Here is a 27,360-nt window from a genome sequence, read left to right on the forward strand (position 1 = left end):
ATTACGTACCATTTCAGTTTTTTCATTAACATTTTCTTTTGTATCTTCACATTTTAAAGGAGATTTTGAAAATTGAGAAATCTGAAATTATACTTGTTTCATAATATTCAATCAAATAGCTAAAACATACCAGGGGAGGTTGTGAATTTACAGCCACAACAAACATTTGTGAAAGGCGACTCCGTTGAAAACGTTTCTCTGGCTTTCCTACAAAATGTTTACAAGCTTATTTCTGCACATCTTTGTAAATCACATAAATAATAAAAGAGCATACATATCTTTTAATAATTCAACAAAATACAAATAATAATAATAATAATAATAATGAACTAATTGGTAGAAAATAGTTATATTTACCTGCCATACTTTCTGATTTGTCATCAATAGCCTCATTTTTTAAACTGAAGGTGCAATCTTCCTCTAGAAAACATCTTATTATTATTGCATTAAAATAAAAAATTACTCTTTCAATCAGATGCATTCCATTCTGTGTAAACTTTAGAGTAAAAGTAGATATTAATATTTTACCTTTAACTGTTTCAAAATGTGAGAACTCTTTTTGTAAGTTTCCTGGAACTTCCAAACTTGAAACTGCATCTTTTTCTGATGATTCCTAAAATTTTCAAAAAAATATTTACAATCCAGAAAAAAGTACAAATTACATAGCATTGGCAATACTGTATAGAGGGTTAATTTTAAATAATGTTGAAGCATTAAAAAAACAGAAAACTTACTTGATCATCCCGAACTGCAGTAAATTCAAAATCAGCTAACTTATCATACTCGAATGCGGTTAGTGTTATCTAAATTTGCAAACATTTTCATCTTTTTTAGCAAGTTCAACAAACACTTTATTCTTACATCAGTTTCTGTAGATTTTTCGTCAATTTCTGAAAAAGGATGTTCTGAATGTGGAACTTCATTTTTCATTGAATTCTCTGTAAATGATAATAATATTCTTTTCACTGAAATTTTGCATACTCAAAACATATTTTAATATTTAAACATTAGCAAGACTCAAAATCCTCGATCCCCTTCAACTATATTTTCATTCAAATTTACTTGCATTCTCAGATAGCAACAATGAATGATCACCGCAACCAACTAATTAATTTATCATAAGCTAGCTATATTGAAATGAAAATTAATTAGAATTAGAAATGAATTAGATTCTTTGTTCTTTCTTGTAGCATCTTAGCGAGATCAATTTTCTATTTTCAAGAAAATAGTGAATAAAGTATTGTCAACATTAAAGCGCTACCTTTTTTCTCTTCTTCCACCCCAACCGCACTGCTTCTAGTGGTTACATTACAACTCTGGAATGACGTTTCTAAGTTGGAATCGTCGTAAGATTTCTGAAACAAAAAAAACACATCTCAAGTACCAAATTAAAATTTTATAATAATGATATGCATGGATATTTTGAAATAAAAATTTACACAAGCTGCTTCGTCTGCATCGATTATCGTTGGAAGTTTGGACACGTTTCCTGATACCTTGGGAAAACAATTTTCAATTTAAAAATAATTATACATTTTCAATTTCAAAATACTACCATATGGCGCTTATTAGTCAGTGCCTGTTGAAACCTATCAGACAATCTTCTTGTTGTACGATTGAATTCACTTTGTCGACGATCTAAAATTGAGTTTTAATTATTAAAAAAAAAACAAAAACTTTTGCATTTATGATTTACTCGACTCAGTGTCCACTTTATCGTACTGCGTTGATAATGGAACTTCAGAACACAGACTAGTGTCATTTTCAAATCTTTCAGAATTCTCCGAATTGATATCAGTTGCATTTAAAAAGCTTTCTGAAATCTGAAAAAAATCGACAACGCTATAAATGAACATTCAATGTAATTGAAAAATCATTTTTCATTCAAAATTCATAAAACATTAAAATTGAACATTCGATATACAAAAGGCGAGAAATATTATCTTATTACCTGACATGATTCATTTGCCCGTTGAATGTCTTTAAGCCACGATGCATTGCCATTATCATTCATTGCTCTTTGAAAGAGAAACGATAAACGCCTAGAACTTTCAGCAGTTTGATCGACAGTTTCTAAAAAGGAAATAATTTTATTGAATTCTAATTTTCTAGAAAAAAGGCCATTGTTTAAATTTTAAACTAACAAACTAAACATAAACTTTTAAACTACACTGATAGTTTAAAATTCAACGAGCATCTACAGTTTAAAATAAATTATAATTTAACCGTGTTAATATAGTAAAGCATAGCAGCAGTGTACGTCTCACATGGTTAGCTAGATATTAACCACAAGCGTCCAAAGTATTCATCACACTCAGTTAACAAAATAACAGTAATTTCGCTAGACTTTTAACAATAGAAATAATGAATCGAATTATAAATAAATTATGACACCGGTCGGCTACCGGTGCAACGAACAATAAAACAACTCGTATAAATATAATAATTATCCAAACAGATGTGCAAATTTGAACAAGACTAAAAGCAAAACTTCTCAATGCTAAAACTCAGCGAACTGCAGACTATAAACTGTTTGTAGCGAAATCATGATTTAATTCACTTTAAAAATAAATCATACCAGAATTTTCATTCGTAAATCTTTCTTCTGCAGAACTCTCTTTTTTCAGCATAATTTGATTACCAGTATCACAAGGCAACAAACTGAAATTCAAAACCAAATCACTCGTTAGCATTTCCATAATTCCATAAAAGTCAAAAACGTCTATCATTTACTTCTTCTACCTATTGTCTCAATTGCCAAAAATTTATAAAAAATATTATATAAACTGCCTTCTATAAAAAAAATCATCAAAATAAAGTAGTTTTTTCTCATTAGGCACAATAAATTTTTGACAGCCGAATTTTACTGATAACTGTCAGTCAGAAAATAAGTCACCAAAGATATATTTATTAAAATGTACTCTGTGCATGCAAGCGAATAAACAGGTAAAAGGAAACAAATACAACTTTCACCTACCTGGAGTAAAGCAATCACAAAACTTCACTATGCATAGCGTAGAGATTTGAAATTAGCACATTTTAAATCTGGGTTACCATATACCTTAATCTTGATTGTATTTTTGTAATTTTTATAAGCTTTTTTAAAAAGCGTCCAAATTGTGTAAAAACGATTTAAAATATTTCATATATGCGAAAAATTCAAACGATATTTATTTTTTGAATAGATGAATTTAATAGGGCCATAATTACTAATAATAAATTGAACAGCAGTACGAAATATTGGTGCTTGTTGGGAAGATTATACTGTACTTTATGCTTTTTTTAACCTGCACTTGTTTCACAGTTTAAATTTGTTGTTTTAAATGAAGAAATGTGCTGAATATTGAAAATTATTAGTATAATTTTGAATTACGATAGAAATAATTTACCATTTGGTAATAATGTTTTGTTTCACTTTGATTGATGACTGTCAGTTCATTTTCATTGAAAGAAGTAACAATATCAGTGTAAAATCAGTTAAAATAATAATAATATCAGTATTAAAGCAACAGAAAGCATTAGCTGAATTACAAGTTACCATATCATGGTATTTGAATCTTTTTTCAATCGAATAAAGCATGATATCATTCAACAGCAGCAGCTTATGCAACAGCATACGTAGTTAAAGAATATCAGCAAATTGCAGCGTTGATGTCGCATCCTGAATTATGAGGACAGTGAAATGTGGTAATTTAAATTAGTGGTTTGATCTTTATTGTAGTCCAGTCGTCCTGAGTTATCGCTTCAACTGTAATGTATAAGTCGAAAAAGTTATGTTAGAGCAATATGCAGTAATCAGTTGCAAGTTAAACAAGTAAACTAGCCTTAAACTGAATACAAACGTAAGGATTTCCTCCTCAAAAATACATATTCCCTTGTTGAAATTGGTTGTGTCTTATTTGTGTTTGCAAAGTACATTCTTTTTGAACGTGGAAAGTTTACAAAGCCTTTTTCAATGTAATTTTTCAAATCAGATAATTTATGAAAATTTATAATATGAGCAAAACGAACCACGGATTCCTTCGATGAGTAATCACTGCTGATTAATAAATAACAATAATATTTTTTACAAATGCTTTGCAAATAATACACCAATAACTTCATCAACATTTCAAAACAGTCACTTTGAGCCGACCAGTATCCATATATCAAACACAGTTGGCTTAAAGAACGTTTCTGGATGGCATTAGCTGTTTCACAGTCAATCTTTCGCGATTCTGAGTTCAAATCTCGATGATCTGCCAGAAATTTACCATAAATAGTTTTCACTTTCATTCTGCGTACAAGCACACCGGTGAAACAATCTTTGACTAAGACTCCATCAGATAAAATTTCTGTCAAGTCTAACATTTTGAATCTTGGAGAAGAGGGCGCAGATTCTAAAACAAATAGAATATAGTAAAATTAAATTAAATTAAATTCACAGATTCCAAATATCACAATAATTTTCAAACAAATTGAACTGAAAATGCTTAACAGACAATATGTTACAGTGCGTATCGTATATGGCATTGTGTGCAGGTAATATCATTGACATTTTTAAATAAAAAATACATTATGATAAAGTTCTGAAACTAACATTTACACAAAATTAGATCAGTTGAATCATATTTTGTAATCATTTGCAAGAATTACCAGAAAATAGTCGCTCAGCATTTATTTTTGTAGTTATTTTCATATTTGCATAGGAAATATCAAGGAAATTATTAAATAAACACCAGTATAAATGTAATTGAACTGATACAAGTGTATGTCAAATTGGTAAACGTGGTCTTAGGAAGTGAAAGCGAAGCTATATTTAGAATCAACAGCTACATATATCCTTGAGAATTTGGTGAATGTTAAGCAGCAGTGGAACGTAAAATATTATACTATAAGTATAAAAGATTTAATTATATTAGAGTCTAGTCATGAATGTTTAGTATGATGCAATAAAGTATAAAAATGATTGTTGCTTTTTAATGATTTAGTTTATTAATTGCATTAATACTTAAAAATCAATAATGATTCGTGTTCATTACTGTATATTTAAGTTGAATCGTATTTTGCATTTTGAAGTATGTTCTGCATATTTGTTTTATGCATATACAGTACACATTTGCAAAATAACAAGAATGAGATAGCGAAGAATCTCTGAAGAACTGTTATCGTTGGACGACTTACGACCTTGAAAAAACCTGTCGATTGTGTGTTAAATGACATTTGCGAACTCTGTCGACATCGTTGCGGCCTTTCTCTGTATTTCCTGGGTCGGTGGCTTTTGTACATTAATTGTGATTGTCATAAGAACAGTTCACTGCTCTTCCTTATTTGGCTTCAACGATATAGAAGCATATTGCAACTCAGTCCAATATCAATTCAGTTAACCTTTATCAGTCTTTTGAAGCTTTCACTGCATGTTTGATGGGATGTTAAATTATGTTCGTTTTAGATTTGATACATGTCTATTAAAGATATATGTTGCATTGGTGCTGGATATGTAGGCGGTCCTACCAGTTGCGTTATCGCATACAAGTGTCCAGATATTCGTGTTACAGTTGTTGATCGTTCTGAAATAAAGATTCAAGAATGGAATTCAAACAATCTGCCGATATATGAAGTAATTGTATATATATGTATATATATGTGTGTGTATGTAAATAAATGTATATGTATATACATCTGTATGCATGTCTGTGTATGTGGTATATATTGAGTTTGTGTATATTCCAGTATGATTGCTGAAGTTCTGATGCGTTGTATATTATTCAAAACGAACTCAGCAACCCATTGTTTTGTCTGAATTCCATTCATGCCCTTCGTCAGATTTTTCTACTTATTTTAATTGAAACATTTTTCTCATTATTTATTTTTTTATTCTGGCTTCCATTTTATCAATTTCAGATTCATACAGTTTTTTAAGAATTTTTCAAAGACGATTCAGCATGCTTCACATGTGGCATCGTTCTGTTACTTAAAGAATCTCTAGTGGAAATTTTTTTCTGGATTTTGCGTTTTTTTTCTATATATGCTTGAGGTAGAGTTTTGAACAGCATGCTTTCTTTTTTCTGACAAGCAGAATGCTTCAGTTGAAGCTTCTTATTCACATCTTTGAAAACAGTTTTCACACTGAATTTCATAGTACAAAAGAATGCAAGTTCAACTTAATTAAGGTCATATTGTTAGGCATTCGATTATGAGGAAATGGCACGTTCGAAAAATATTTATTGTACTTTAATCTATAAAAAATAGGAATTTATTTCTATGCTTTTTTCTTTTTGAATCAGCTTTGATGAAAATAAGGTTAAGGATATTTTTTTCGTTGGGTGAATGCAAATTTCTTCACTTTTTCTTGTATTCATATACTATATGTTTGTTTTTTCTATTGTTGTATTCTGAGAAGTGTCAAGTTTGGATTTCAGGTTGAAGTTCATTCACTTTTGCAGGAATTTGTTGTTAATATGCGAGTGGTACGTACAGTAATACGAGAAAGAGGTATGCAAAACTTGCACGGATAAATTATAAGTATGGTTGCAAAATTGTATTATTGCCTGTTGCTGAATTGGATAATATTTTTGATTTTTGCTAATGGAAAACAATATACTGACAACTGTAAGAAAAAACACAACAGGCAAACTTGTAATAAATAATGAAATGAATGTGGTTTTAATAATATTTTTAACGGATAAAAATAATCTTCGACAACTGAAACATGTTCATGAGATTAGGATGTTTCTATCTATTTTCAGTCGCTGACGAAATTTCAAAGTTTTTTGTAACTTAAAAAAAATTTTTTTTTATTTTAAAATTTGTCATTTTTCCCAGCTATTTATTTGATTATAATTTTTGTTGACAGCATGACTTTGTTGGAAATTTTGTTTTGCTCGATGTTGTTTTCTTCTTCTTGTTCAACAGTAGCAAGAAGAAGTGAAAATCATATAGCAGCAGCTGATTTCATTTCTGAATATGCAAAATTCAATTTAGCCTGGTTTGGATAAATTGGTGAAGCAGTGTCGTGGGAGAAATTTGTTTTTCACAACAAATGCTGAAAGCGCGATTCAACAAGCGCAACTGATTTTCATTTCCGTCAACACACCTACAAAAACGTACGGCTTTGGAAAGGTGATGATTTTTGATTGATTAATTAATTAATTAATTAAATTTAATTAATTCTTTTATTTCAGGGCAAGGCGGCTGATTTGACACATCTAGAAGCGGCTGCGCGTTTGATTGCTAGCGTTTCGACAGAATCGAAAATTGTCGTCGAAAAAAGCACCGTTCCAGTCAGAGCTGCGGAAAGCATATCAAAAATTCTCCTGTCTAATCCAAGACCCGACGGTGTCACATTTCAAGTATTGTTGAAAATTTTTTGAATTTATTCTCATGGTCGATTGATTTGTCCAGTCGAGATCTGTATGTGCTTGTATCAATTGTTGTTTTTGTCACCAGGTTTTGTCGAATCCAGAGTTTTTAGCAGAAGGCACTGCTATTGAAAATTTGTTGGAACCGGATCGCATATTGATTGGAGGAGAGCAGACTGTCGAGGGTCAAGAAGCCGCTAGCAAGCTGGTCGACATTTACCTGCGATGGGTTCCTCGAGATCGTATACTCACCATAAACACGTGGTCGTCGGAACTTTCAAAACTTGTATGTATGTTTTTACTGTTCTGTTGTATGTCTGTGTTGTGTTTGGTGTGTCTTTTTTCTTCCTGTAGTTGTTTGCAATTGTAATTGATTTTCAGGCTGCAAATGCTTTTCTTGCACAACGTATATCCAATGTCAACGCTATCAGTTCAATCTGCGAGCTGACCGGTGCAGATATTCGCGAAGTGGCAATGGCCATTGGCTCCGATTCTCGAATCGGTTCCAAATTTCTCGAAGCTAGCGTTGGTAAAATATTTATCATTATCTCATTGTGCAATTATTTACAGCAACAATAGTAATAATAATAATAATAATAATAATAATAATAATTGTTCAGGTTTTGGTGGTAGCTGTTTTCAAAAAGACATACTGAATTTGGTTTATCTGTGCGAATCGTTGAATTTGGAAGAATGTGCCGAATATTGGAATCAAGTAATAAGCAAAAATTTGCATTTTGCCTATAGGCCAATTTTCGATTATTGCATGCTTTTGTTTTCCTGAAGATAATTTTACTGAACGATTGGCAACGCAGGCGATTCGCCAAAAATATAATCGAAAAATTGTTCAACACCGTACATGACAAATCGGTCGCCATACTTGGATTTTCGTTCAAAAAAAATACAGGGGATGCACGGTAATTGTTTTTATTTTCTTTTTATTATTAAAATGTTCTTTATCGTGTATTTTTTTTAAAGTGAATCTTCAGCTAGTTACATCTGTCGTTATTTGTTGGATGAAGGAGCGAAGCTCAATATTTACGATCCTAAAGTTCCAAAGTCGGCCATATTCAGGTACACTTGTTATTTTATATTTTCTTTTATTTTAAATTTAATTTTTCCTTTTCTTATTCCAGAGATTTACGTTGTTCAGAATATTCTGACGAATCTAATAATGGTAATTTTCAATCATGACTACTGCTTATTATACAAGTGTTGTTGTTATTGTTCTCTTGTTTGTTACTGTAGAATGTGGTCTATTTCAGAAAGTCAAATTCAGGTACAAATTCATGATAATGCTTATTCAGCTGCTGAAGGAGCGCATGCTTTGGTCATCTTAACTGAATGGGATGAATTTAAGGTAACATTTTTTTTTGTTATATTCAATAATGAATAAGTAAGTATATTTTCTTTGTTCGATATATTCGTATTTCGTGTTTGCATTTGGCAAATAATACAGATGTGCGGGTAATTCAGTTGTACACTAGTACAATGAATGAAATTATTCATAACGAATATTGTTGAACAAGCGAAACATGTATGCGTGTGTGTGTGTATTTTTTTTCTGAATTTGCATAATTTTAGTCACTTGATTACGAGGTGATATATGGATTGATGATGAAGCCGGCTTTTATTTTCGACGGTCGCGTCATATTGGACCATCAGCGTTTGCAAAGTATCGGCTTCATTGTGCATTCAATTGGATTGAAACTGTCCGAAGGGGATTCTCATTCAACCGGCAACGGTATGGCTGAATTGAAATTGACCAACGGCATTTGTGATTTGATAGAAAATGGACAGACACTGTCACAGTGATAAAGTTCTACTAAGGTAATGAATAATAATGAAAATTAATCACAAATGCAAAAAAATATCGATCGAGAAAATCTTTTGCTTTTTCTCAACGACAAGCAAGTACGTCCAGCTTGGTCTGGTCTACATTTTATTATACGCTTCTACATCCGGGTGAAATTGCACTGCTTTCTTTCTTTCTTTCCTTAATGCTTTGCAGTAATGTTTAATTTTTTTTTCTTTGCTTGTTTTGCCATTTTACAATCAATTCAGTTTTATTTGTTTATTTTGTTTTATGTTTATTTTTCCTATCACTGCCAATTTGTTTAATTGCTGTGTGAATAAGAAGTTAGTTTCGGCGATGTTTCTGCTTGATCATTCACATAGAATTTTTTAATCAATCAATTTTTATTGGTTCTATCTTTTTCTTTCTACTCTTCTCTGTCTGTAATTTACTTATTTGCGTGTAAGAATTGAAAATGGCAATTATTCTTTTCTTTAATATTCTGTATCTATCGTTGTATCTTATATGCTTGCTTTGTTTTACGCAGAGACCATTGTATTCGTTTTCGAAATACCTGTTCAGAAAATTGGACAAACAATTTCAATAGTGGTCGCTAAACATGTCGCTTAATTCATAATTGCAATCGTTTTACAAATATATCTACCGACTTGCTGTTTGCTTTATCCTCGTGCCTGCTAGATCATACATTCCAAATAAATCGATTATTCGACATAAGATTTAGCAAGAAAAACACTTACGCTTTATGCAATTATGGTAAAAGGTATGGAAATTTTTTCACTTTTAATGAAGATTTCGAAAATTGGAGAGCACTGATATAAATTAAATTATAACGGTAACTGATAGTAGAAATCTATAAATATATAAATATAAATATATATATATATATATTGTTGTAAATGGTCATGAAATGATGGCAAAAGCTACAGCTTTTATTTTTTATGATTTGAAAGCATGTTGTTATGATGTATCACCATACATCAGCATTCATATATATATATATATATATTATATATGTGTGTGTACGGATATGGAACAAAACTTGAACAGATCAGTTTGAAATTTTTAAGAAGATGAAAAAATAGTTTATTAAGCAAAGAGAAGTTGCTGATAAGCTCGTGTGGAAAATATTAATAGGTATTAATTGGTGAAAGAAACATCTAATGAAGGTAATTCACGGTCTGGCAAATATTTCGGTGGTCGACCGCATATTAATGGCACATTGCAAGGTACCATTTTGTAATTTTCGTCGACAGCTTGCTGTGACTGGTCACCTGTTGGTCTAGTGTGTGTTCGCAATGCAGATGGTTCTGTAAAATTGACGTACGTATTTTTCAGTGGTGATTTCGGTCGTCCAGTGGTCAAATTGCGCACCGATTGAGATACCGGCGTATCTAGTGTTATTAATTTATAATCAGGATTACTGAAACTTGGAGGTGGTGATGTCATTGGTGACGGCAGAGTTAGCATAACCGTGTTCACAGTGGAATTGTTTGCGGACAATGAATCTGGGCTAAGTCTTGCTTGCACTTCCATTGCTTCGAGCTGTTGTTTGCTAGGAAGTGGTGGTGGACAGCGGCCATAAGATTGAATGCCGTTGGATTTCAAATTTGACGATGATGATTCAAATATTGAATTGAAATTTTTTCGTATATAGCTGCCAAATTCACGGATACTTTTCAAACTTCCACGCAAAGCAACTCCAGCAGATGTGTCTTTCATTCGGGATCTGAAAATTGCATTGCAGTGCAACGTTTTTGATGGTCTTTTTGATATTGGTTTTATAAAATTTAAATTGTCCACACTTACCCAGTACTGTGCCGCTGTTCGACAACTTTTTCAATTTGATTTCGATGAAGTGTTTGAATTAGCTCTGTTAGGCAGCTTTCTAAGCCAACCGCATCAGCCGCTTGGAAAGACACGGCAGTGGTCACTTTCGAACTGCAAGAAAAACGGTTTCTGTTTAAAATGTTGTCATCCAATAGCACCTTCCCTCCCCCTGCTAAGAGTTAACCTAATTTTTTTCCCATTTTGACCCATAACCATCTACCCCACCCATCCACGACTGGCTGTGAATTGCACAAGCTGTAGAAAAATCAAGGGCAACATTGCTACCTTCTGGACGCCTATTCCAGTTTTTTCACGCTTAAATGCTCAATTAAAATTAATTTCAACTAATCTATATTAAAAGCTTTCTATATATATATATATATCTTTTTTCAATTGCATATTATTATAAATTACTTATTGAAAATTTATCATTTTCAGTAAATGAAAAGTCGTATCTGATGTTTTCATCAACTGAAGAGGTAAGTGCAGTTATTTATATTTTATTATAGATAATTATTTGATGTTTGATTTAAAATATGCTTATCCAGAAAGGCCATCGCTGATACTGAAATATCTCTGAGACTGGTTGAAAACCGGCGAACCTGTTTTCAGATCTCGTTGTGCCAAGTGTAGCCCCCCGAAATGAGCAGCTAAAATTATAACCATTTGTACAAGCCGGAGGCAATTCTATTTTTAACTTCCACAGAATTGCAATCCGATTTGTGAACAAAGTGAAAAATAATAATTGAATATTTTAAAGAAGAAGATTTTCTATTACACATATGTTGAAATTGCTACTGTTTGATTGCTTGCATGCAAATGAGGTAATATTGGAAATATTTTTTACCTTTTGAAGAGCTCAAATCCAGAACGAAAAAGCAAAGTGACAATTTGACGTTTTATGAAAGCACGACTACGTTGAGTATGGGTTGAGACACCTTGCAAGGCACAAATGGTAACATCCAAGTCCGGTTCAAAAGTGTCATAGTCGTAAAAGACAAGCCATCCATTATAACTGATTGCCAACAGATACTGATTGCCGAACAAGCCTATCGCCTCGGCATCTTTCCTGCCGACGACGATTAGATGAAAAAATGAATTGATGAAACGTTCAGCAATCAGTGCTATTATACGACTTATTGCATTCAACCACTGATTCGTCTCCGCTTCGTCTTTGGCTTCGATCAAGACGTCAGAGAAATCTGTATTGAGCAGTATGCGAGATTTTTTCAAATCCGCCTCTACAAGGCGCACCGATTTCACATCTTTCAGTTGAATTTGCAAAACTTGACAATGGCAGTCCAAAACCACCAAACTGATGGTCAGTGTTGCGGCTTGTTGGCGTGACATCAAGCTCAGTCGAACGTGTCGCCTCTTCATCGACTGCGCCTAAAACGACAACTTTGCGCTTTCACGTAAAATTTCATGGTTGATAAAGAATATATATATATATTACACTTTTCAATTTTTCAGCAAGACAGTCCTTTTTTCTTTTACTTTGAGACTACAAAAGTTACATTAAACAACTTCAGGTGAAATGGAGATGATGATATTGTCATTTGCGTGCTCTGTCGAAGCAAATTAATTTTTACAAGGTTAACATACTGAAAAGTGCAGATATTGTCACTTTTGCAAATGTTGATGTGCAATATTTATTCCTTCTTGAATGCTTCAAATTCTTTAGAATTACTGCTAACATTATTCATTCGTGCCTGATACCATTTAAGAAAGTTGGAAATTCTTATCACTTATGCGTCGTATCATCAGCTTAGATGAAAGTAACTTTAACAGTTTTTCATATTTTGCAATCAATAATCACTTAACATTCGAAAAATGTGAAATTTCAACTGAATGACAACTTTTTCCACTTTTATTGTGAACAATTCATACAACTGCGACAAACTGATGAGTGACCATGAAAAGTCATTGTTGTCATAATTGGAAAGAAAGAAAAAGAAGAACAAATGCACTGCTGCAAAGGCTATTTATTGTTGACTAAGAAAGAAGCTTCATTGTTTAACTAACGAAAGAAGAGTTGTAAACTTTCTTGACACCATGCTAATTTGACGTTTATGCTCAGTTTTCATCTAAGAACACGGCTGCACGTGCACATTGAAATTTACGTTTGCTTTTTTAAAGACTTTAATTTGAGATGAACATTTGCCGAATTAAAAAAAGACACATTTCATTTCATGTTAACGGGGCATTTTTTTGCAACAACTTCCATCATCTATTTCACAGAGAGGACGAGGAAGTGATCATCTCAAAAGCATTTTTGTTTTTCTTATTCACTCACCATAAGCAGTGGAAATGAAATGCTGAAATTATTTATATTTCTAACTAATAATTTCCTGAATTTTCATATTGACGCCAAACGGTCATGAACAACAGTGAAGCAGTGAAAACGATCAATGCTATTGCCGACGGCTAATAGCCAGCTTTGAGAAGTTGGCAAAATATTCAATCAAAATGGCAATTCTTAAACACACTAAAAGGTGATCGTTGTTCCACTATAGCCCAAGGCTGTGAGCACGCAGTTAGCGATTATCCGGTAGGAGAGAGTTTTCTTAATGACGAGCAATTTCACTTTTTTTAAGAAACACATAAAACAATTATTGCACGTGTTGAACAAAATTTAAAAGTTTCCCAAACGGCGCAGCGTTTGAAAAGGAACAGCTAACGTGACACTGGATAAGCATTCCAATGTTTATAGCTTCCGCTTTGTGGCAGCTGTTTGTAGTCAAATTGTGATTATTGAATAAATCATGAATAAAACAAACTCCAAACACGCAGGCAAGAGTTTAAAAAATCGACTACTCTCAGTTGATTGCAATTGTGTGTAGTGAAGGTGACGTGAAATTGTTCCCCCAACTCCGTCCGTCAAACGTATACACTTCTTCGAACAGAACTGTCAAAAATTAGCCAAAAGTAGACTTGAAAGATGAAAAATTACAATTTTGCAAAACAAATTATCTGACCTTGCAAAATTTATATACGACTTTTCACTTTTACCCAAAAAGATTTGAAAATTTTAATTGTGTTAAATTGTTGAACGGATTGAAAAAATTAATCATCGTTCCGTAGAACCAGGCCGACGCATCACTCCGGCCTCGCACGTCCTAATGGCATTATTTCGTCATCAACAGCAACAGCATCAGCATCACCAACAGCAATAGCAGCAACAAGAACAACACACCTCTGATTTGACAACTGATGCTGTCTGTGATGATGCGCAGTTGAAAAGATATTTGAACAGCTTTTTTTCTTTTTCTGAATCCCCATCAAGCCGCTTTTGATCCATTGCCTTATTCATATACCTTATTCACATATAAACTTATCATTTGATTATTACATTTTTTGATTTATGATGAAGAAAAGTGTTGTCTTTATTGTAACATAAAAAAATTCAATCTATTTGAATAAAGAGAAATGAAAAAGAAATTTTTAACATAATAAATAAAAAAGAAATAATAAATGGTACAAATGTGATATACAATGAGTAAATTTATAAAATAAAACTCCAGTTGTAAATTTGATTTATTGCAACTGGTGAAATAATGTTACGTTTTATTGTCAAGTTAAATTAAAGTTTGTGTTTGTTTGAAATTATAAATTTTAATACGTTTCAACAAACAACGCTCGCTAATCCCTCTCTCTGTTATTATTTCTTCTGATAAACGAAGCAGCTTAAATGTGCTAGTTTCATCAAGAAGAAAAGTAAACTGACCCACCCTCAAAGTCAACAGAATTCAAATTTATATATTTGAAGAGGCCAAATAAAATTAAGCATGTTAATTTAAGGAATTCAGTGAACGGATAACTTACTTTTGAAATTGACGATGAATCCGATTTGACAATGCTAACAAGCAATGTATCCTCTTTGATTGTCAGCGATGCCATGCTACACAAAAACTGAGACAAAAAATATCTGTATGTGTAGTGTTTGGTGTAAGTTCAAAAATAAGAAAAAGACGGGAAGATAAGAGGCAGATGGATGCAAACTGGCAACTGATTTCAAGTCTTGCAGCTCCTCATTCTGGTGAAATGAAAGCAACGCCACCTAGGTGAAAGAAAGCTCAACCGGAAGTTGATCAGAAACGACGATGGGTCTTCATTCATTATCCACCACATGTGCAGAATTTAGCCATGCGTTCACATCGATGGTCGATGGTTTTTGTTTGCGGTAAGTTAAATGAAATTAAAATCTTTTTCCAATAATCACACTCAACATGCTTACATTAAAATTAGCTGGCCGTAACTGTAAACATAATTTTCTACAATTTCTTTGCTAACACAGTCAATGCTTGACCGAATTACACCACCCGGTTTGACCAATGATTCATCAACGCCTCTGCAAAAAAAACTGGAGAAAAATTGTCATTTTTTATCAAATTTAACCAATTAAGAAAAGCACAATCCATTGAAAACATTGTTATGAAACAAGATGGCTTCTTTACAGTCACATTCGACAGAAAATCTAGGCCTGCACTGACAGCACATGAATAAATAAATTTAAAAAAATGAATCACAACATTCATAAAATGTACTCTTCATAGTTCATTATAAGAATATATAAGAATTAGCTCTTCGAAAGCATTATTTATTTCATAAACATCAGCTTATGCCTTGGTTTATTGCATTTCCGAAAGAACAAGCAAAACAACATTCAACTGATGAAGATATATATATATGCATCGCTAATAAGCATCAGATTTTTCCATTGTAAAATTTTGGTTCTTAAAATTTCATATTAATTACTGAACTACTTTATGAGTATGTATTGCAAATAGATAATATTCTAAATTAATAAAGTGTACAAGAATGTTCAACTCGGTAATAATAGCGTTTCCCTTAGCCCAGTTTAATGGATTGCAGCTGCAGAAAATTCTTCAACTACCCTCCAATGCGCTATTCTTCTAAAAAATCTAGAACGAGAAGCCAGAATCCAAACTGAATGAGTGAAACAATTTTGAAAGCTCATATCTCACTTTTAATGCGTACATTAATGCAAATAGAGACTGCATTAGTGGCAAACTCAGAGTTGTCTGAATATTTTTTTCACAACTAAAAGCGGCTTTATCATTATATCAATATTCTTATTTTCTTTAAAACGAAAAATAGTTGATTTTTTCTCAAAAGGGTGGTTTTCTACATAAAAAAAACTTCTGCTAATTTTAAACTTGTCGTACAAAATCCAAAAATTTTGGAAGAAGACAAGAAGAAACTTTCTTCCAGATTGACTGAAAATATTGCAATGCTTAATCATTTTGTCCGAATAACACGTAAGAAGAACATTTACGCAAATTTTCCAAATTTCGTCTTAAATACTGGCTCTGAACCTAGTTCACTCATTCTAGAACAATATCAGTCAGAACAATATTCACCCTGTTTTATTGTTTTTTTTGCGCTGAACTGTGGATTGACTTAAATATTTTTAACATTCTGCATAAAGTGAACACAACTTCAATTTTAAATCAACTTCAATTTTAACTTTTTAATGGCCAGAAAAAATTGTTACAGTGAGTGAGCAGAATTCAGTGATTACTTTCAAATTTATATAAATTATTAAATATCCTACTTTTCATATATGTTATACTGTATCAATGGTTGTTTTGATTTTTAGGAATAAGTTTTTGATAGTTGTTCTTTATTTTGTTGAAATCATAAATAACAATAAGTTAATTTAATTCCACATGAATTTTCATTTTTTCATCTATTATGCATTTATTAATTGTTCAATCATTAATAGGGAGATGATATTTCACCTGATTGTACGTGTAACTTAAAAATGAAATTTCCCAACTTTTAAACTATTGTCATTTCAAGCAAATACTTTTAAGCAGACAGTGGCATTAAATTTACATAACAATCTTAAGCATTTGTTTGTCTCAGCTAAACAGCGTGACTTGCATACTTACCACTAAAAATCGTGTAAAATGAAACAGATTTTTTTTCTTGTTTTCATTAATTTTTTTACAGTTATAATAATTATATTTTGAATTATAAGAGCAATCTTATTAAAGCTTACGTTTATAAATAAATATTTAAATTTATCTCTGCAGTTTACTGAAACGACAGCCAGAATATATTAATTTTGTTCATGTAAATTTACTATGTAAAGTGTTGATTTAAATTTTTTGAATAATTTATTAATTTTTGAATTATTTACAATAAAATCAATTAATTTATGCATAAAATAGTTGTTGATTTTTTTTGAAAATACTGATGCAGTTATGAACATTGTTGCAGTCGTGAAATTAAAAAAAAAGTTTTTTAACAATAATATTTAATAATAACGAGTAAGTTGCTTACAAATTAAAATTAATATCAAATTTCAGTTATATTTTTGCAATAATTTATCATGTAATATTATTAATATTATTATTGTAACCTTTGTTCATTAATGAAAATACTGTAATGGAATAATGTTCATATTATCTAGTTCAGTTGATGATTTTATCAGTTTGCTTTTATTATTAACGTTGCTTTATAGTATGATCTACTTTTCATCTTGAGCGCAGTACGGCTGCCGTTTATGTGAAAGGGAAAATTTCCTGCGAGCATGCAATCAGCTTTTCATCGATTTTCGATTACGTCCTTTTGCTAGTTTCATTCCTGAGCAAAATTCATCTCCAAGTTCTACATCTTCTACGTTGGTAATAAGGCGTTATATTTTAATTAATAAAATTATAATTTTTAAAAATTATTAAAAATGTAATCTTAATTTCTGTGAACAATAGTTGTTTTTTGTTTTCCTTTTTTCTAACATATTTATCTGCTGATGGCACAAAGCGGCGTACGTTTTTGCATTCATAAAATGCCATCGGTTAGCCATTAGTCAATATGAATCAGTCGATTTGTTTATTTTCACTTTGTCGATGTGCAGTTGAACTTTTGAAAGCGTTGTTGTCTGGTTATTTATTATAGTAAATCTTATTATTTTTAAGTGATCATTTTCATTGTTTTGATCAGTGGAAATTCAATTGAAAATTGTATTCATTTTGTTGTCATATTTATAAGAAATTTGCTTATTGTCATTTTGAAATTATTTACCGTTTAACCATCTACTTATCGGCTTTAGGTGTTAATTTTTTTTCGCATTATCACCCTTGTGAAAATAACTGTTTCTGTATTGCAGAAATGAGTGGTTCAGGTTTTGACAATGTGCTGGAGCTTCAGACCAGCTGTGATGCGGACAGCTCAGGCAAGGTTGGTAACGCAGAAGGAACTGGTGACTCTAAACATGAAAGAAAAAAAATTGGACATCGTCGGGTTGACCTTGAAACTGGTGAAGTCACATACAAGAAGGTATTTGAAATTGAATATCTCGTTATTTTGCTTTCATTATTGGTAAATTGAAATTTAAGGTACCTACAACGCAAATTATGGGTGCTATACAGCTGGGCATTGCGAATTCCATAGGATCTTTAGTAAGAGAACCCGAGCGTGATGTTCTTTTACAAGATTTTGAATACGTTGAGCAAGTCTACTTTCCAAGGTAGAGCTGTTTTTTAATTTATTCATTGCCATTTGAAGATTTGCACGTTATTTCAGTGCTGGCACGCATGTAACCCCGTCGCATCCTTACAGCGATTTTCGTTTTAAAACCTATGCACCGATTGCCTTTCGCTATTTTAGAGAATTATTTAATATTAAACCCGAAGATTTTATGGTATTTACTTTGTGGTATTGTGTTAATCATCACTCAGATTGGAAAATTATTTTTCAGGCATCCCTTTGTGGAGTTCCACTTCGGGAACTTTCTAATCCAGGCGCCAGTGGAAGCATATTTTACATATCGAGTGATGATAAATTTATCGTGAAAACAGTGCAGCACAGAGAAGCTGAATTTTTGCAAAAACTTTTGCCAGGCTATTATATGGTATTTATTTACAAAGATTTTGTTAGTATATTAAAAAAAAATTTCATTTTAGAATTTGAATCAGAATCCAAAAACTTTGCTGCCGAAGTTCTTTGGTTTTTACTGTTTTCAGGTATTAGGCAGAGATTTAGTTGACGTAAACTTTCATTGCATGTTTTACTATCTAGTCCTTAGGGAAGAATGTTCGCTTAGTGGTTATGAACAATCTTCTCCCGTCTACAATTAAACTACACCTAAAATACGATCTAAAAGGATCTACTTATAAACGACGTGCCAGCAGATATGAGAGAACGAAATTAACCCCAACGTTGAAAGATTTAGATTTCTTAGATAGCGCTTCTCCTATATCGCTTGATGTTAACACATACGACGCCTTGATGAAAACAATAAGCCGAGATTGCCTTGTAAGTTGGTAGCGTATTTATTATATTTTTTTTGTATTGTGGTTGAAATGCTTTCTTTTGACAGGTTCGAACAATTATTGAATAGTTTTCTAGGATTTAAAATATTGAAGAACTTTTTCCAGTAATCCAACAGTGGTTCAAATTTAGTTTTAAATGTTTATTCTTTATTGCATATCGTTTATTGAAGAGGAGGCATTATTCAGGATACTGTAAATGATTTTCATGTTCAGTAGATTTGAATTAATTTGATTTACATTTTATGTTTTTCCAAAGTATAGTTTGTATTTATTTATGCTTTGGCAGGCACCTCTTTTTCAGCATCAGCATGTGCTGCGATAAGTAAGACAAGAAGGCATGCAGTCAGAATTTCCATCAATTTAAGCTTACATTCCGCAAGCTGGTTTTATCTAGCTTGTCAGTGTATTTTGTCGTTTCAAAATTAACGAACACTGTTAAAGTACTTTATATTTTAATTATTTTTTTATTTTATTTTATTTTCAACTGTTGTTTTTGATGAGTATATTTTAAAATGTTGGTTATTGCTTAACACCTTGCAAAAGTGTATTCAAGCTTATGCCAATTTTAAATTTATGTTGTTACTTCTATTTCATGATGGTATTTCTTTTTCAATTTATGCATTACAGGTTTTGAAAAGTTTTAAAATTATGGATTACAGTTTATTGATGGGTATCCATAATATTGATCAATCGTTAAGAGATAAAGGGGTAAATGAACTAGTAGTACTGATGATATGCAGTTAATTTTAAAATGCTTAATTTTTTTAGGTTGATGTCCCATCTAGCCAGGTTGAATCCAATACAGACGAGTCACAATCTTATAGCAACAAATTCATAGAGCCAAGTAATTTTATGGTCATTTAAATTGCAAGTTTACGTGAATTGTGAGCTTATTTTGAAAAAGAATTCTTTTGAAAGTTGAAATGTTTAAATAAGAGAATCTGTTGAAAGCATTGTTGATTAAATTAATAAAAATTGGTTTAATTAAACTTTTTTTAGGGGAACGGAGGGTCGTTCGTCAGAAAACGGTATTCAGTACTTGGGAATCCATACAGGCAGACACTGTACCGGTTGATTTGGGTGATGAATATCCGTAAGAAGTTTTTTCTATATTGAACAAACAGTTCAATTCGTGTGATAATTTGAATTTTGTCTTTTTTGCAGTGCGGGAGGAATATTCGGTTTGAATGCAAAAGGCGATCGTGTGTTGATATTTTTAGGCATAATTGATATTTTGCAGAATTATCGTTTATTTAAAAAAATAGAGCATTCGTGGAAAAGTCTAATGCACGATGGTGTACGTGAATATTTGTCGTGCTTGTTATTTGGTGAATGTATATTTATGTATATCGATCGATTTTAGGATTCAATATCTGTGCATCATCCAAACTTTTATGCTAATCGTTTCAAAGATTTCATGGCCAACAATGTTTTCAAACGTGATACGTTTCGTATGTGTTTTGGGAAAATTTTGCAAAGTCAGAATAGAATAAACCTTAATTAGAATAGGAATTTTTATTTAGCTGTGAAGCATTCTTCATCGAAGAAAAAAATGCAAAAGAAGAGTACAAACGTCATTGCAGAGGATAGTCAGCAAACACTTCATTACGGACATGTTTCACCGTCTGCCTTTGCATCCGAGTCAAGTAGAGAGCAATGGGGTTGTAATATTTTAAAGCACTCTGATATGATTAAATTCAATTTAGCTTCCAAGCCAGACATTGTGCCAACGTTACTTGAAGCCTCATTTTCTGAAGATAAATCGGCATTCGATGTCGATAGATCAATATCTGAATTGCCATCGTTGTCCAAAGATGATTCTTCAGAATGGTATGCAAACACGCAGATGTAGAGCTGATTGATTGATTGTTTTATTTTCTTAAATTTTTAAAATAATATTTTTTTTGATTTCAGTTCTTTACGAGAAATTAGGAAAAGAGAACTCGACAGACTGTTTGCAGCTGATAGCAAAAACACCCGTTGACCAACTGCAACTACTACTACTATTGACCTATTCTCATAAAACGACCCGACTGTTGGTTACACTGTTATTATCATCATCATGATTATTATTTTTTTATTTTTTAAAGTGAAACCATTGCCATGTTTTACAGCATCATTGTTTTAATTATTGAAAAGAAAAATTTTTTTATCTTTTGACAAATTATGTAGAATGAGGAGAAATTGCATATGTTGCTTGTTTTTATCAGTCGGTTACTTTGTGCTTTTCTGTGCAAGTTGAACATTCCTCGTCACTGCGGTCGTATAAATTGCTATTTTCTTGTTATCCCATATGCTATCCAGTAAATAAATATTGCTGCAATGCAGAAATTGAGTTGATCGATATGGATTGATCAATGTGTTGCACGTATTTCTTTCTAGATGTTTGTACACGTTTGTATTACGTAATTGCGGTTGGCGATGTAGGATTTCGATCAGTAAGTTTGAATAATTATTTACTGGTCAGCTGTTGTGCCTATATACATTTGAATGAATATTATAAGTAATGCTTATTTTTCATAAATAATAATAATAATTATTATTATTGCCGTTGCCCCTGTTGTTGTTGTTGTTGTTGTTTTCACTTAAGCATGAACATTGATTTTCAGATGATTTATTTCAATTGAGCGCGTTCAAGAGCGTTGTTATTGGAAGTGAAGCTGGCAGAAATGAATTTACATGCTACTTTTCATTTGGGAGTTTTTCCAAAGTGAATTAATTGATGACATTTTGCAAATTTGCCATCATTATTTCAGGTTGATCAATCCCCTTTGCATTGCAATGTTGATACTACGTTTTGCATTGACTCACCGAATGACTGACATTTTTGCCAATTGCCTTGAATAATTCACTTCCGGTAAGAGGAAATTGTGCTTTGTTTTTGCTTCTTTCCCCTCAGCACGCCATCTCAGTGGATTGCTGTTTGAGAAAGTTGAGCTTCTTTCTACTGATGTTATGAAAAATTCAAAGCTATCTTCAGCTGTTCCTAATTTTGCATTATTGAATTCATACAGCAGTTCTGAAGATTTATTTTTTTTAATTTTATCACTTTAAACTCTTTTTATTTTTTTAATCTCGCTACTTTGCAAAATAATTGAAAAGGTAATTTTGTCAAGCAGGCTTGTGTTTGCTTGTATACACATCTGTTCTATTAAACAGCAAAATGGGAAATTTTTATTGTGCATTATTATGAGAGATTACTCTTTATTGTTAAACTTGTATGATGCTTTCAATTTGGATGATTCATTTGTAAACGTAAAAATTTGCTGATCATTTCAATTTTGCATACACAATGACGACGATATTTGTCAAATTCCGTTGTCAGCAGTTGCAAATGGCCCGCTTGAGTTTTGCGAATTTTAAAATTTAATTCGATTCTATTTCATTATTATCTGTTTTTTTTAATTTTTCCTATTATTTTTTCGAATTTTACCAGTAGCAGTGCGATAAATTTATTCCACAGTCATCGTAGAGATTCGATGACGGATGATTTGTCATTTGAAATTCGATATGAAAAACTAATATGGTAGTGTAATTGAATTTTTTTTCAATTTAAAAGCAATTTTTTACATTGTTAATTATTTTACACACCGCTGAGCGATTTTATTACCGAAGCTGGCATGATCGTGGATGATGATGATACGATTTCAGCTATTCCGACTTGATGATGAACATTTTAAGTTTTTGCTTTTATTTGTGCAAAAGTTTTGCAGAAAACGATCGACATCTAACTATTCATATGAAATTTTCAAGTTGCAGTTGCATTTCTTTCTATTTTTTTGGGATTTGAAATTTGAAACTGTAAAGCAGTTGTTCTTTTTATCAAATTTTAAACAAGAATTACCTTTAAACAGCAATATTGAAAAAGTAAACGAACAGTTATTAATTTAAAAAAATACATTTATTAATAAAATGAATATTCTGAAAAACAATACCAAAAAGACGATAAATTTTAAAAGTCTATTAATTTCACTTCATTCAAATTTGATCTGCATACATTTTGCATATTCTACGTTGAAAATTGTGGTTAAATATTTAAAAAAATAAAAAACAGTTCAGTTTGTTTCTAATTTAACAATTTTGCACGTTTCAGTTGGGCAAAATGAAGATGGAACGTCATAATTTTGTTCAGCGCTCGACTGAATATTTTTAAAAGTAAATTCTAAAACTGTTATGCTTTTATAATTGTAAAAATGAAAAAAATCATTTTTCAATTCGCCACTAAATTGCATAATTTGATAAAAATGAACTGATAACTATTGAGGTACAGTAAGAATACTGAAAAGCATGTTTGATTTTTTTTTGCTTCAAAAGTACAGTATGAAAATAGTAAATTGTCCGCAACTGTTGGTAGTGGTTTTTGCTGAAATTTCTGGTTTTTGTTGTTTTGCTTTGTTTTAAAATTGTAAAAAATAAAAAAATGATGGAAGAAAGGGAAATGGAGATTGAGGATCCGGTTTACATGTCACCGACCACGGAAAAGATGATTTTTAACCAAGAAGCTGACGAAGAAGAAAGCGCAGTGTTACGGGGTGTGGCGAGTTGGGAGCGAAGCTCGCAGGGGCAAGCGTCGTTTGGTGTTGGCGTGATGATTCTGGTGAGCACGATCGTCGGAAGTGGGATATTCGTCGCCCCGAAGGGCGTGTATGAGAATGCCGGCAGTGTGGGCTTGTCGTTGATTATCTGGGCGCTGAGCGGTGCGTTCAGTGCCGTCGGCGCTTACTGTTACGCCGAACTATGCACACTGATCAGACACAGTAGCGGCGACTACGCTTACGCGTTTGCTGCGTTCGGTGGCTGGGTCGGCTTTTTGCGACTCTGGGCCGAGGTAATTCTCATCCGTCCCTGCACCATTGCCGTCGTAGCGATGACGTTGGCCATTTACACATTGAAGCCAATTTTTCCGGATGTCAACTGCGATCCTCTGAATCCAGCGGCTCAGCTAATAGCCGCCGTTTGCATCTTGTTGCTGACGGCATTGAACAGTTTCAGTGCTCGCTGGATAACTCACCTGCAGAACACATTCAACATGGCCAAGCTGATCGCGTTGGCGTTGATTATCATCACTGGAATAGTTCGACTGTTCGACGTGGACCACAAAGAAGGGAATCCTCAACAACGGGCAATCGCGTTGCGTCATCTCTGGCTCGGAACTAGCACCGACGTCAGCAAGATCGCTCTGGCGTTTTATTCAAGTTTGTGGGCGTTCAGCGGTTGGAACCATGTGATGAACTTCATCAGCAAAGAACTGGAAGAGCCGGCAAAAAAGTTACCAATCGTCATCGCGGTCAGTCTGGCCCTGTGCACCGCGGTCTACTTGATCACCAATGTCATTTTATACGCCAGCTTGTCTGTTGATGAAATTCTCGGAAGCCCTGCCATAGCGGCCGTTTTCGCCAATCGCTATTACAATAGCATGGCTTGGATGTTGTCCATATTCGTCACTTTGTCCTGTTTCGATGCGCTGAACGGTATCTTGCTAACTACATCTAGATTGTTTCTGATGGCAGCACGTCAAAACCACATGCCCGAACTGTTGTCCATGACCAACTTGTACAGACGGACACCGATGCCGGCGGTCATTTTGACCGGCCTGTTGAGCTTGTTCTATTTGGCATTCAGCAGCAACATCTACACACTGATCAACTATGTGCAATTTGCCAACTGGGTAGCCATTGCGACGGTCACTTTAGCCTTGTTGAAGCTACGGCGAACCATGCCGCAGCGTACATACCGCAGACCGTTGGTGGTCAATTTGATTTTTCCGGTAGTTCTTCTGATTGGTTGCATATTTTTGCTCATATTCCCGTTGGCCCAGCAACCTATTGACGCGGCAATCTCTCTGGCAATCATGCTCACCGGCTTGCCAGTCTATGCTTTCTTCTTCACATACTTATCGAAACAATCGAAACCGGCATCCATGCTCAACTTCATTCAACAATCTAAATTGTTTTTGCAAAAATTGCTCTTAGTCACTAAAGTTGAACGACGTATTTAAAATAGCAATCAATCTCAGCATATTTTTTTTCTATTTTAATTTTCAATTATTCAGCTTATCATTCTTCTATTATTCATTACCATTGTCAATTTCATACGGATGCGCACGGTTTAGAACATTCTCTAAACTTAAATTTCACTACTGCCATTCCAGGAAGCAAAAACATAAAAAAGCAAAACAAATTCCACATTGTCAATAAAGCATTTTATTTTTTTTGTTTACGATTTAGCTCGCTTGAAAATCAACACTCACATTTGTCCGGCTTTTGGTCACCAACCCCCAAAGCGCAGCTGCCGGCTTAAAACCGTTCACGCGTTGCTGCTTCTCTTCTCTTAGCCCCTAAAGCATTGCAACTGGATTTCATTGGCAACACACATACTTTTGCTAAATATAATGCAAATTTTCCATCACTAAACACAAGTAAGCTATTGTTGAATTTCAATTTCTTCCCATTCTGCAAGCTTGAACAGCAGCAATACAAGCGTTGTTTATTATTGTGTACCGTTTGATTAGCAGAAACTGGATTTGCATTTTGCTCTTTGCGACTAGCAGTAAATAAGTAAATAAATAAATTGTTATTTCAACATTGAACAAAAGTTTCTTTCTTATGAAATTTTTTTTATCGCTTCTAATTGTTATTTGGTATTTTTTTAATAATAAATATTGTGTTTGCTCAATCACTAGAACAATAAATGAAAAAGTTGCAAAATAATTTCAATATTTATTCAATTGCTCTTGCTGTTGCTGCTTTGTTTTTTCTTTTTTTATTAAAAAAGGCTTTTGGAATGAATTTATTTACTATTATAGTAAAGCAAAACAAAATTGCTTGATTGATGACTTATCAGACGTCACAGCTTACTTGCAATGTTAGCTGTTGCAAACAACTGTTGTTCTCACAATAACGCCTTTCATATGCATGAATGACAAATTGCTACAAAAAACTTTATGTCATAGCTCCTTCTTATAGCAGTGTCACATTTAACTTATGATTAATCGGTATTTGTAATATCATTCAGATCACTTTGAGTTGGTTCTGTTTTCCAATCTGTTAACAGGTATATTTGTTGTTGTAGGTATATTGCACATGAAAAGCACAGCACTAAGCGACTTAGATACAAGTTTGAGCACGTAAGTACAAACACAAGTTTGATGTGAAGCTAAAGTGTTGCAGTTTGATGTTAAAATTTGTGTAAAAAATATTTTTTACATGTTTACTGTTGTAAAATGAAAAAAATATTTTTGATGAAAGTAGATAAAATAAACTTTCCTCGTATTGAACTTTTTAGAACAAATGTCAGTTTAAATTTAAATTTTCATTTGGAACAACTGATTTGAAAAGTAAATGTGAGTTGAAAAGAAAATTTAACGTTGTTTTTCTTCATTTTCTTTCTTCGGCTGATGATCATCATTACAGTAATGATGCATTGTCATTGAGTGCATCCATACGCTTGCAAACCAGTGTTAAAAGTATCATATTTGCTGCAGATGTTAGCGATGCTTGTTTTTATATTTTTTTAGAAGAAAAATAATAGCATGAATTGAATATTGCACCAATGCAGGCAGGATGTGGAACGTGGTCAGTCTGATAAACAGGATATTGAGATTAAAGTTCAATTTAAAAACTGCCACTTTATTTGATCAACGCATAAAAAATGTACTTCACATCAGTATCAAAAGCAACATCAGTCAAGGGAAGTTTGGATTATTAAATTTCATTGAATGGAAGCAACTTTATAATTCTCTTCTCCCCTTACATATTTCAAAAGCTTTCATTCTTCAATAGTTTTCAGCTTCGAACTTTTAACTTCCTTGAAATGAACTTTTTTCCTCTGCTTTTGAACAGAAACGCGCTATATTTTTTTTAAATCGCCTTGAATTAAACAAAAAATAGTTTTTCTATAACGTTCAAAATCAACAGTTGCTGGTTGGAAAAAAGAAAGAAATGGTTTATTCGCTTTTTCATTATACATAGTGAAACATTAATATTTTGTTAAGAAAAATTATTTTTCCTTAATATAAAAAAAATTCAACCGCTTTCATTGGATTAATTTAATTTTATTTTTAGTGCAATATATT

General features: G+C 32.6%; 7 protein-coding genes across 7 annotated transcripts in view; 2 read left to right on the plus strand and 5 right to left on the minus strand.

Moving 5' to 3' along the window:
• The window catches only part of Tsp_09435 (hypothetical protein), a 4,648-nt gene extending 1,955 nt beyond the window's left edge, over nt 1-2,693 (minus strand). The window contains exons 1-13 of the mRNA XM_003371174.1: nt 2,579-2,693; nt 1,952-2,073; nt 1,697-1,823; nt 1,553-1,638; nt 1,440-1,496; nt 1,262-1,355; nt 1,063-1,104; nt 862-938; nt 735-803; nt 529-613; nt 358-420; nt 131-207; nt 1-81 (exon numbers count right to left, since the gene is read on the minus strand). The exon at nt 1-81 is cut by the window's left edge and continues 42 nt beyond it. Of these exons, the coding sequence (XP_003371222.1) occupies nt 1-81; nt 131-207; nt 358-420; nt 529-613; nt 735-803; nt 862-938; nt 1,063-1,104; nt 1,262-1,355; nt 1,440-1,496; nt 1,553-1,638; nt 1,697-1,823; nt 1,952-2,073; nt 2,579-2,693 (1,095 nt within the window). The remainder of the gene's footprint in view (nt 82-130; nt 208-357; nt 421-528; nt 614-734; nt 804-861; nt 939-1,062; nt 1,105-1,261; nt 1,356-1,439; nt 1,497-1,552; nt 1,639-1,696; nt 1,824-1,951; nt 2,074-2,578) is intronic.
• A 999-nt stretch (nt 2,694-3,692) lies between these two features.
• Tsp_09434 (conserved hypothetical protein) lies at nt 3,693-5,268 on the minus strand. The gene is made up of 4 exons (XM_003371175.1): nt 5,178-5,268; nt 4,100-4,379; nt 3,843-4,039; nt 3,693-3,748 (listed from the first exon to the last, which is right to left on the minus strand). The coding sequence occupies exons 1-4, from the start codon at nt 5,266-5,268 to the stop codon at nt 3,693-3,695; spliced, it is 624 nt and encodes a 207-aa protein (XP_003371223.1).
• Nucleotides 5,269-5,440: 172 nt separating this feature from the next.
• On the plus strand, nt 5,441-9,155 carry Tsp_09433 (putative UDP-glucose/GDP-mannose dehydrogenase family, central domain protein). The gene is made up of 11 exons (XM_003371176.1): nt 5,441-5,599; nt 6,964-7,101; nt 7,164-7,331; nt 7,429-7,626; nt 7,722-7,869; nt 7,961-8,055; nt 8,127-8,257; nt 8,319-8,414; nt 8,477-8,517; nt 8,606-8,700; nt 8,925-9,155. The coding sequence occupies exons 1-11, from the start codon at nt 5,441-5,443 to the stop codon at nt 9,153-9,155; spliced, it is 1,500 nt and encodes a 499-aa protein (XP_003371224.1).
• Nucleotides 9,156-10,293: 1,138 nt separating this feature from the next.
• Nucleotides 10,294-13,282, minus strand: Tsp_09432 (conserved hypothetical protein). Its single transcript, XM_003371177.1, has 4 exons — nt 13,280-13,282; nt 11,831-12,372; nt 10,963-11,094; nt 10,294-10,882 (listed from the first exon to the last, which is right to left on the minus strand). The coding sequence occupies exons 1-4, from the start codon at nt 13,280-13,282 to the stop codon at nt 10,294-10,296; spliced, it is 1,266 nt and encodes a 421-aa protein (XP_003371225.1).
• Nucleotides 13,283-16,237: 2,955 nt separating this feature from the next.
• On the plus strand, nt 16,238-21,270 carry Tsp_09431 (phosphatidylinositol-4-phosphate 5-Kinase superfamily). Its single transcript, XM_003371178.1, has 18 exons — nt 16,238-16,378; nt 16,824-16,864; nt 17,046-17,085; nt 17,505-17,649; nt 18,122-18,291; nt 18,351-18,481; nt 18,520-18,655; nt 18,713-18,865; nt 18,918-18,977; nt 19,033-19,269; nt 19,914-19,994; nt 20,055-20,130; nt 20,286-20,379; nt 20,451-20,583; nt 20,650-20,737; nt 20,810-20,947; nt 20,993-21,134; nt 21,201-21,270. Exons 1-18 carry the CDS (start codon nt 16,238-16,240, stop codon nt 21,268-21,270), a joined length of 2,076 nt encoding a protein of 691 aa, XP_003371226.1.
• Nucleotides 21,271-24,621: 3,351 nt separating this feature from the next.
• Tsp_09430 (conserved hypothetical protein) lies at nt 24,622-25,139 on the minus strand. The gene is made up of 3 exons (XM_003371179.1): nt 25,021-25,139; nt 24,808-24,973; nt 24,622-24,765 (listed from the first exon to the last, which is right to left on the minus strand). The coding sequence occupies exons 1-3, from the start codon at nt 25,137-25,139 to the stop codon at nt 24,622-24,624; spliced, it is 429 nt and encodes a 142-aa protein (XP_003371227.1).
• A 370-nt stretch (nt 25,140-25,509) lies between these two features.
• Nucleotides 25,510-26,709, minus strand: Tsp_09429 (hypothetical protein). The gene is made up of 4 exons (XM_003371180.1): nt 26,652-26,709; nt 26,306-26,441; nt 25,664-25,829; nt 25,510-25,623 (listed from the first exon to the last, which is right to left on the minus strand). The coding sequence occupies exons 1-4, from the start codon at nt 26,707-26,709 to the stop codon at nt 25,510-25,512; spliced, it is 474 nt and encodes a 157-aa protein (XP_003371228.1).
• Nucleotides 26,710-27,360: the final 651 nt, after the last annotated feature.

The sequence above is a fragment of the Trichinella spiralis genome (genome assembly GCF_000181795.1).
Source record: "Trichinella spiralis strain ISS 195 chromosome Unknown Scfld9, whole genome shotgun sequence".
Classification (NCBI taxonomy): domain Eukaryota; kingdom Metazoa; phylum Nematoda; class Enoplea; order Trichinellida; family Trichinellidae; genus Trichinella; species Trichinella spiralis.

Excerpts from the sequence above, each read along its gene's own strand:
- Tsp_09433 (XM_003371176.1), top strand. The coding sequence starts at position 5,441 with ATGTCTATTAAAGATATATGTTGCATTGGTGCTGGATATGTAGGCGGT. Across the intron at positions 7,102-7,163 it reads AAACGTACGGCTTTGGAAAG|GGCAAGGCGGCTGATTTGAC; the intron begins GTGATGATTTTT and ends CTTTTATTTCAG. Across the intron at positions 8,415-8,476 it reads CCAAAGTCGGCCATATTCAG|AGATTTACGTTGTTCAGAAT; the intron begins GTACACTTGTTA and ends TTCTTATTCCAG.
- Tsp_09429 (XM_003371180.1), bottom strand. The coding sequence starts at position 26,709 with ATGCATCATTACTGTAATGATGATCATCAGCCGAAGAAAGAAAATGAA. Across the intron at positions 25,830-26,305 it reads GAAAACAGAACCAACTCAAA|TCGCAAAGAGCAAAATGCAA; the intron begins GTGATCTGAATG and ends ATTTACTGCTAG. Across the intron at positions 25,624-25,663 it reads TTGCATTATATTTAGCAAAA|GGGCTAAGAGAAGAGAAGCA; the intron begins GTATGTGTGTTG and ends GCAATGCTTTAG.
- Tsp_09430 (XM_003371179.1), bottom strand. The coding sequence starts at position 25,139 with ATGATTGCCAGAGAGATTGCCGCGTCAATAGGTTGCTGGGCCAACGGG. Across the intron at positions 24,974-25,020 it reads TTGACCACCAACGGTCTGCG|TGACCGTCGCAATGGCTACC; the intron begins GTATGTACGCTG and ends ACAAGGCTAAAG. Across the intron at positions 24,766-24,807 it reads GACAACAGTTCGGGCATGTG|CAAGATACCGTTCAGCGCAT; the intron begins GTTTTGACGTGC and ends AGATGTAGTTAG.
- Tsp_09434 (XM_003371175.1), bottom strand. The coding sequence starts at position 5,268 with ATGTACAAAAGCCACCGACCCAGGAAATACAGAGAAAGGCCGCAACGA. Across the intron at positions 4,040-4,099 it reads TGTTTTGAAATGTTGATGAA|CAGTGATTACTCATCGAAGG; the intron begins GTTATTGGTGTA and ends TTTATTAATCAG. Across the intron at positions 3,749-3,842 it reads TTTGAGGAGGAAATCCTTAC|TTGAAGCGATAACTCAGGAC; the intron begins GTTTGTATTCAG and ends TATACATTACAG.
- Tsp_09431 (XM_003371178.1), top strand. The coding sequence starts at position 16,238 with ATGCTTAATCATTTTGTCCGAATAACACGTAAGAAGAACATTTACGCA. Across the intron at positions 16,865-17,045 it reads CATAACAATCTTAAGCATTT|TTTACTGAAACGACAGCCAG; the intron begins GTTTGTCTCAGC and ends TTATCTCTGCAG. Across the intron at positions 20,584-20,649 it reads AAAGTCTAATGCACGATGGT|GATTCAATATCTGTGCATCA; the intron begins GTACGTGAATAT and ends GATCGATTTTAG.
- Tsp_09432 (XM_003371177.1), bottom strand. Across the intron at positions 11,095-11,830 it reads GGATTTGAGCTCTTCAAAAG|TTCGAAAGTGACCACTGCCG; the intron begins GTAAAAAATATT and ends TTTTTCTTGCAG. Across the intron at positions 10,883-10,962 it reads GAACAGCGGCACAGTACTGG|ATCCCGAATGAAAGACACAT; the intron begins GTAAGTGTGGAC and ends TGCAATTTTCAG.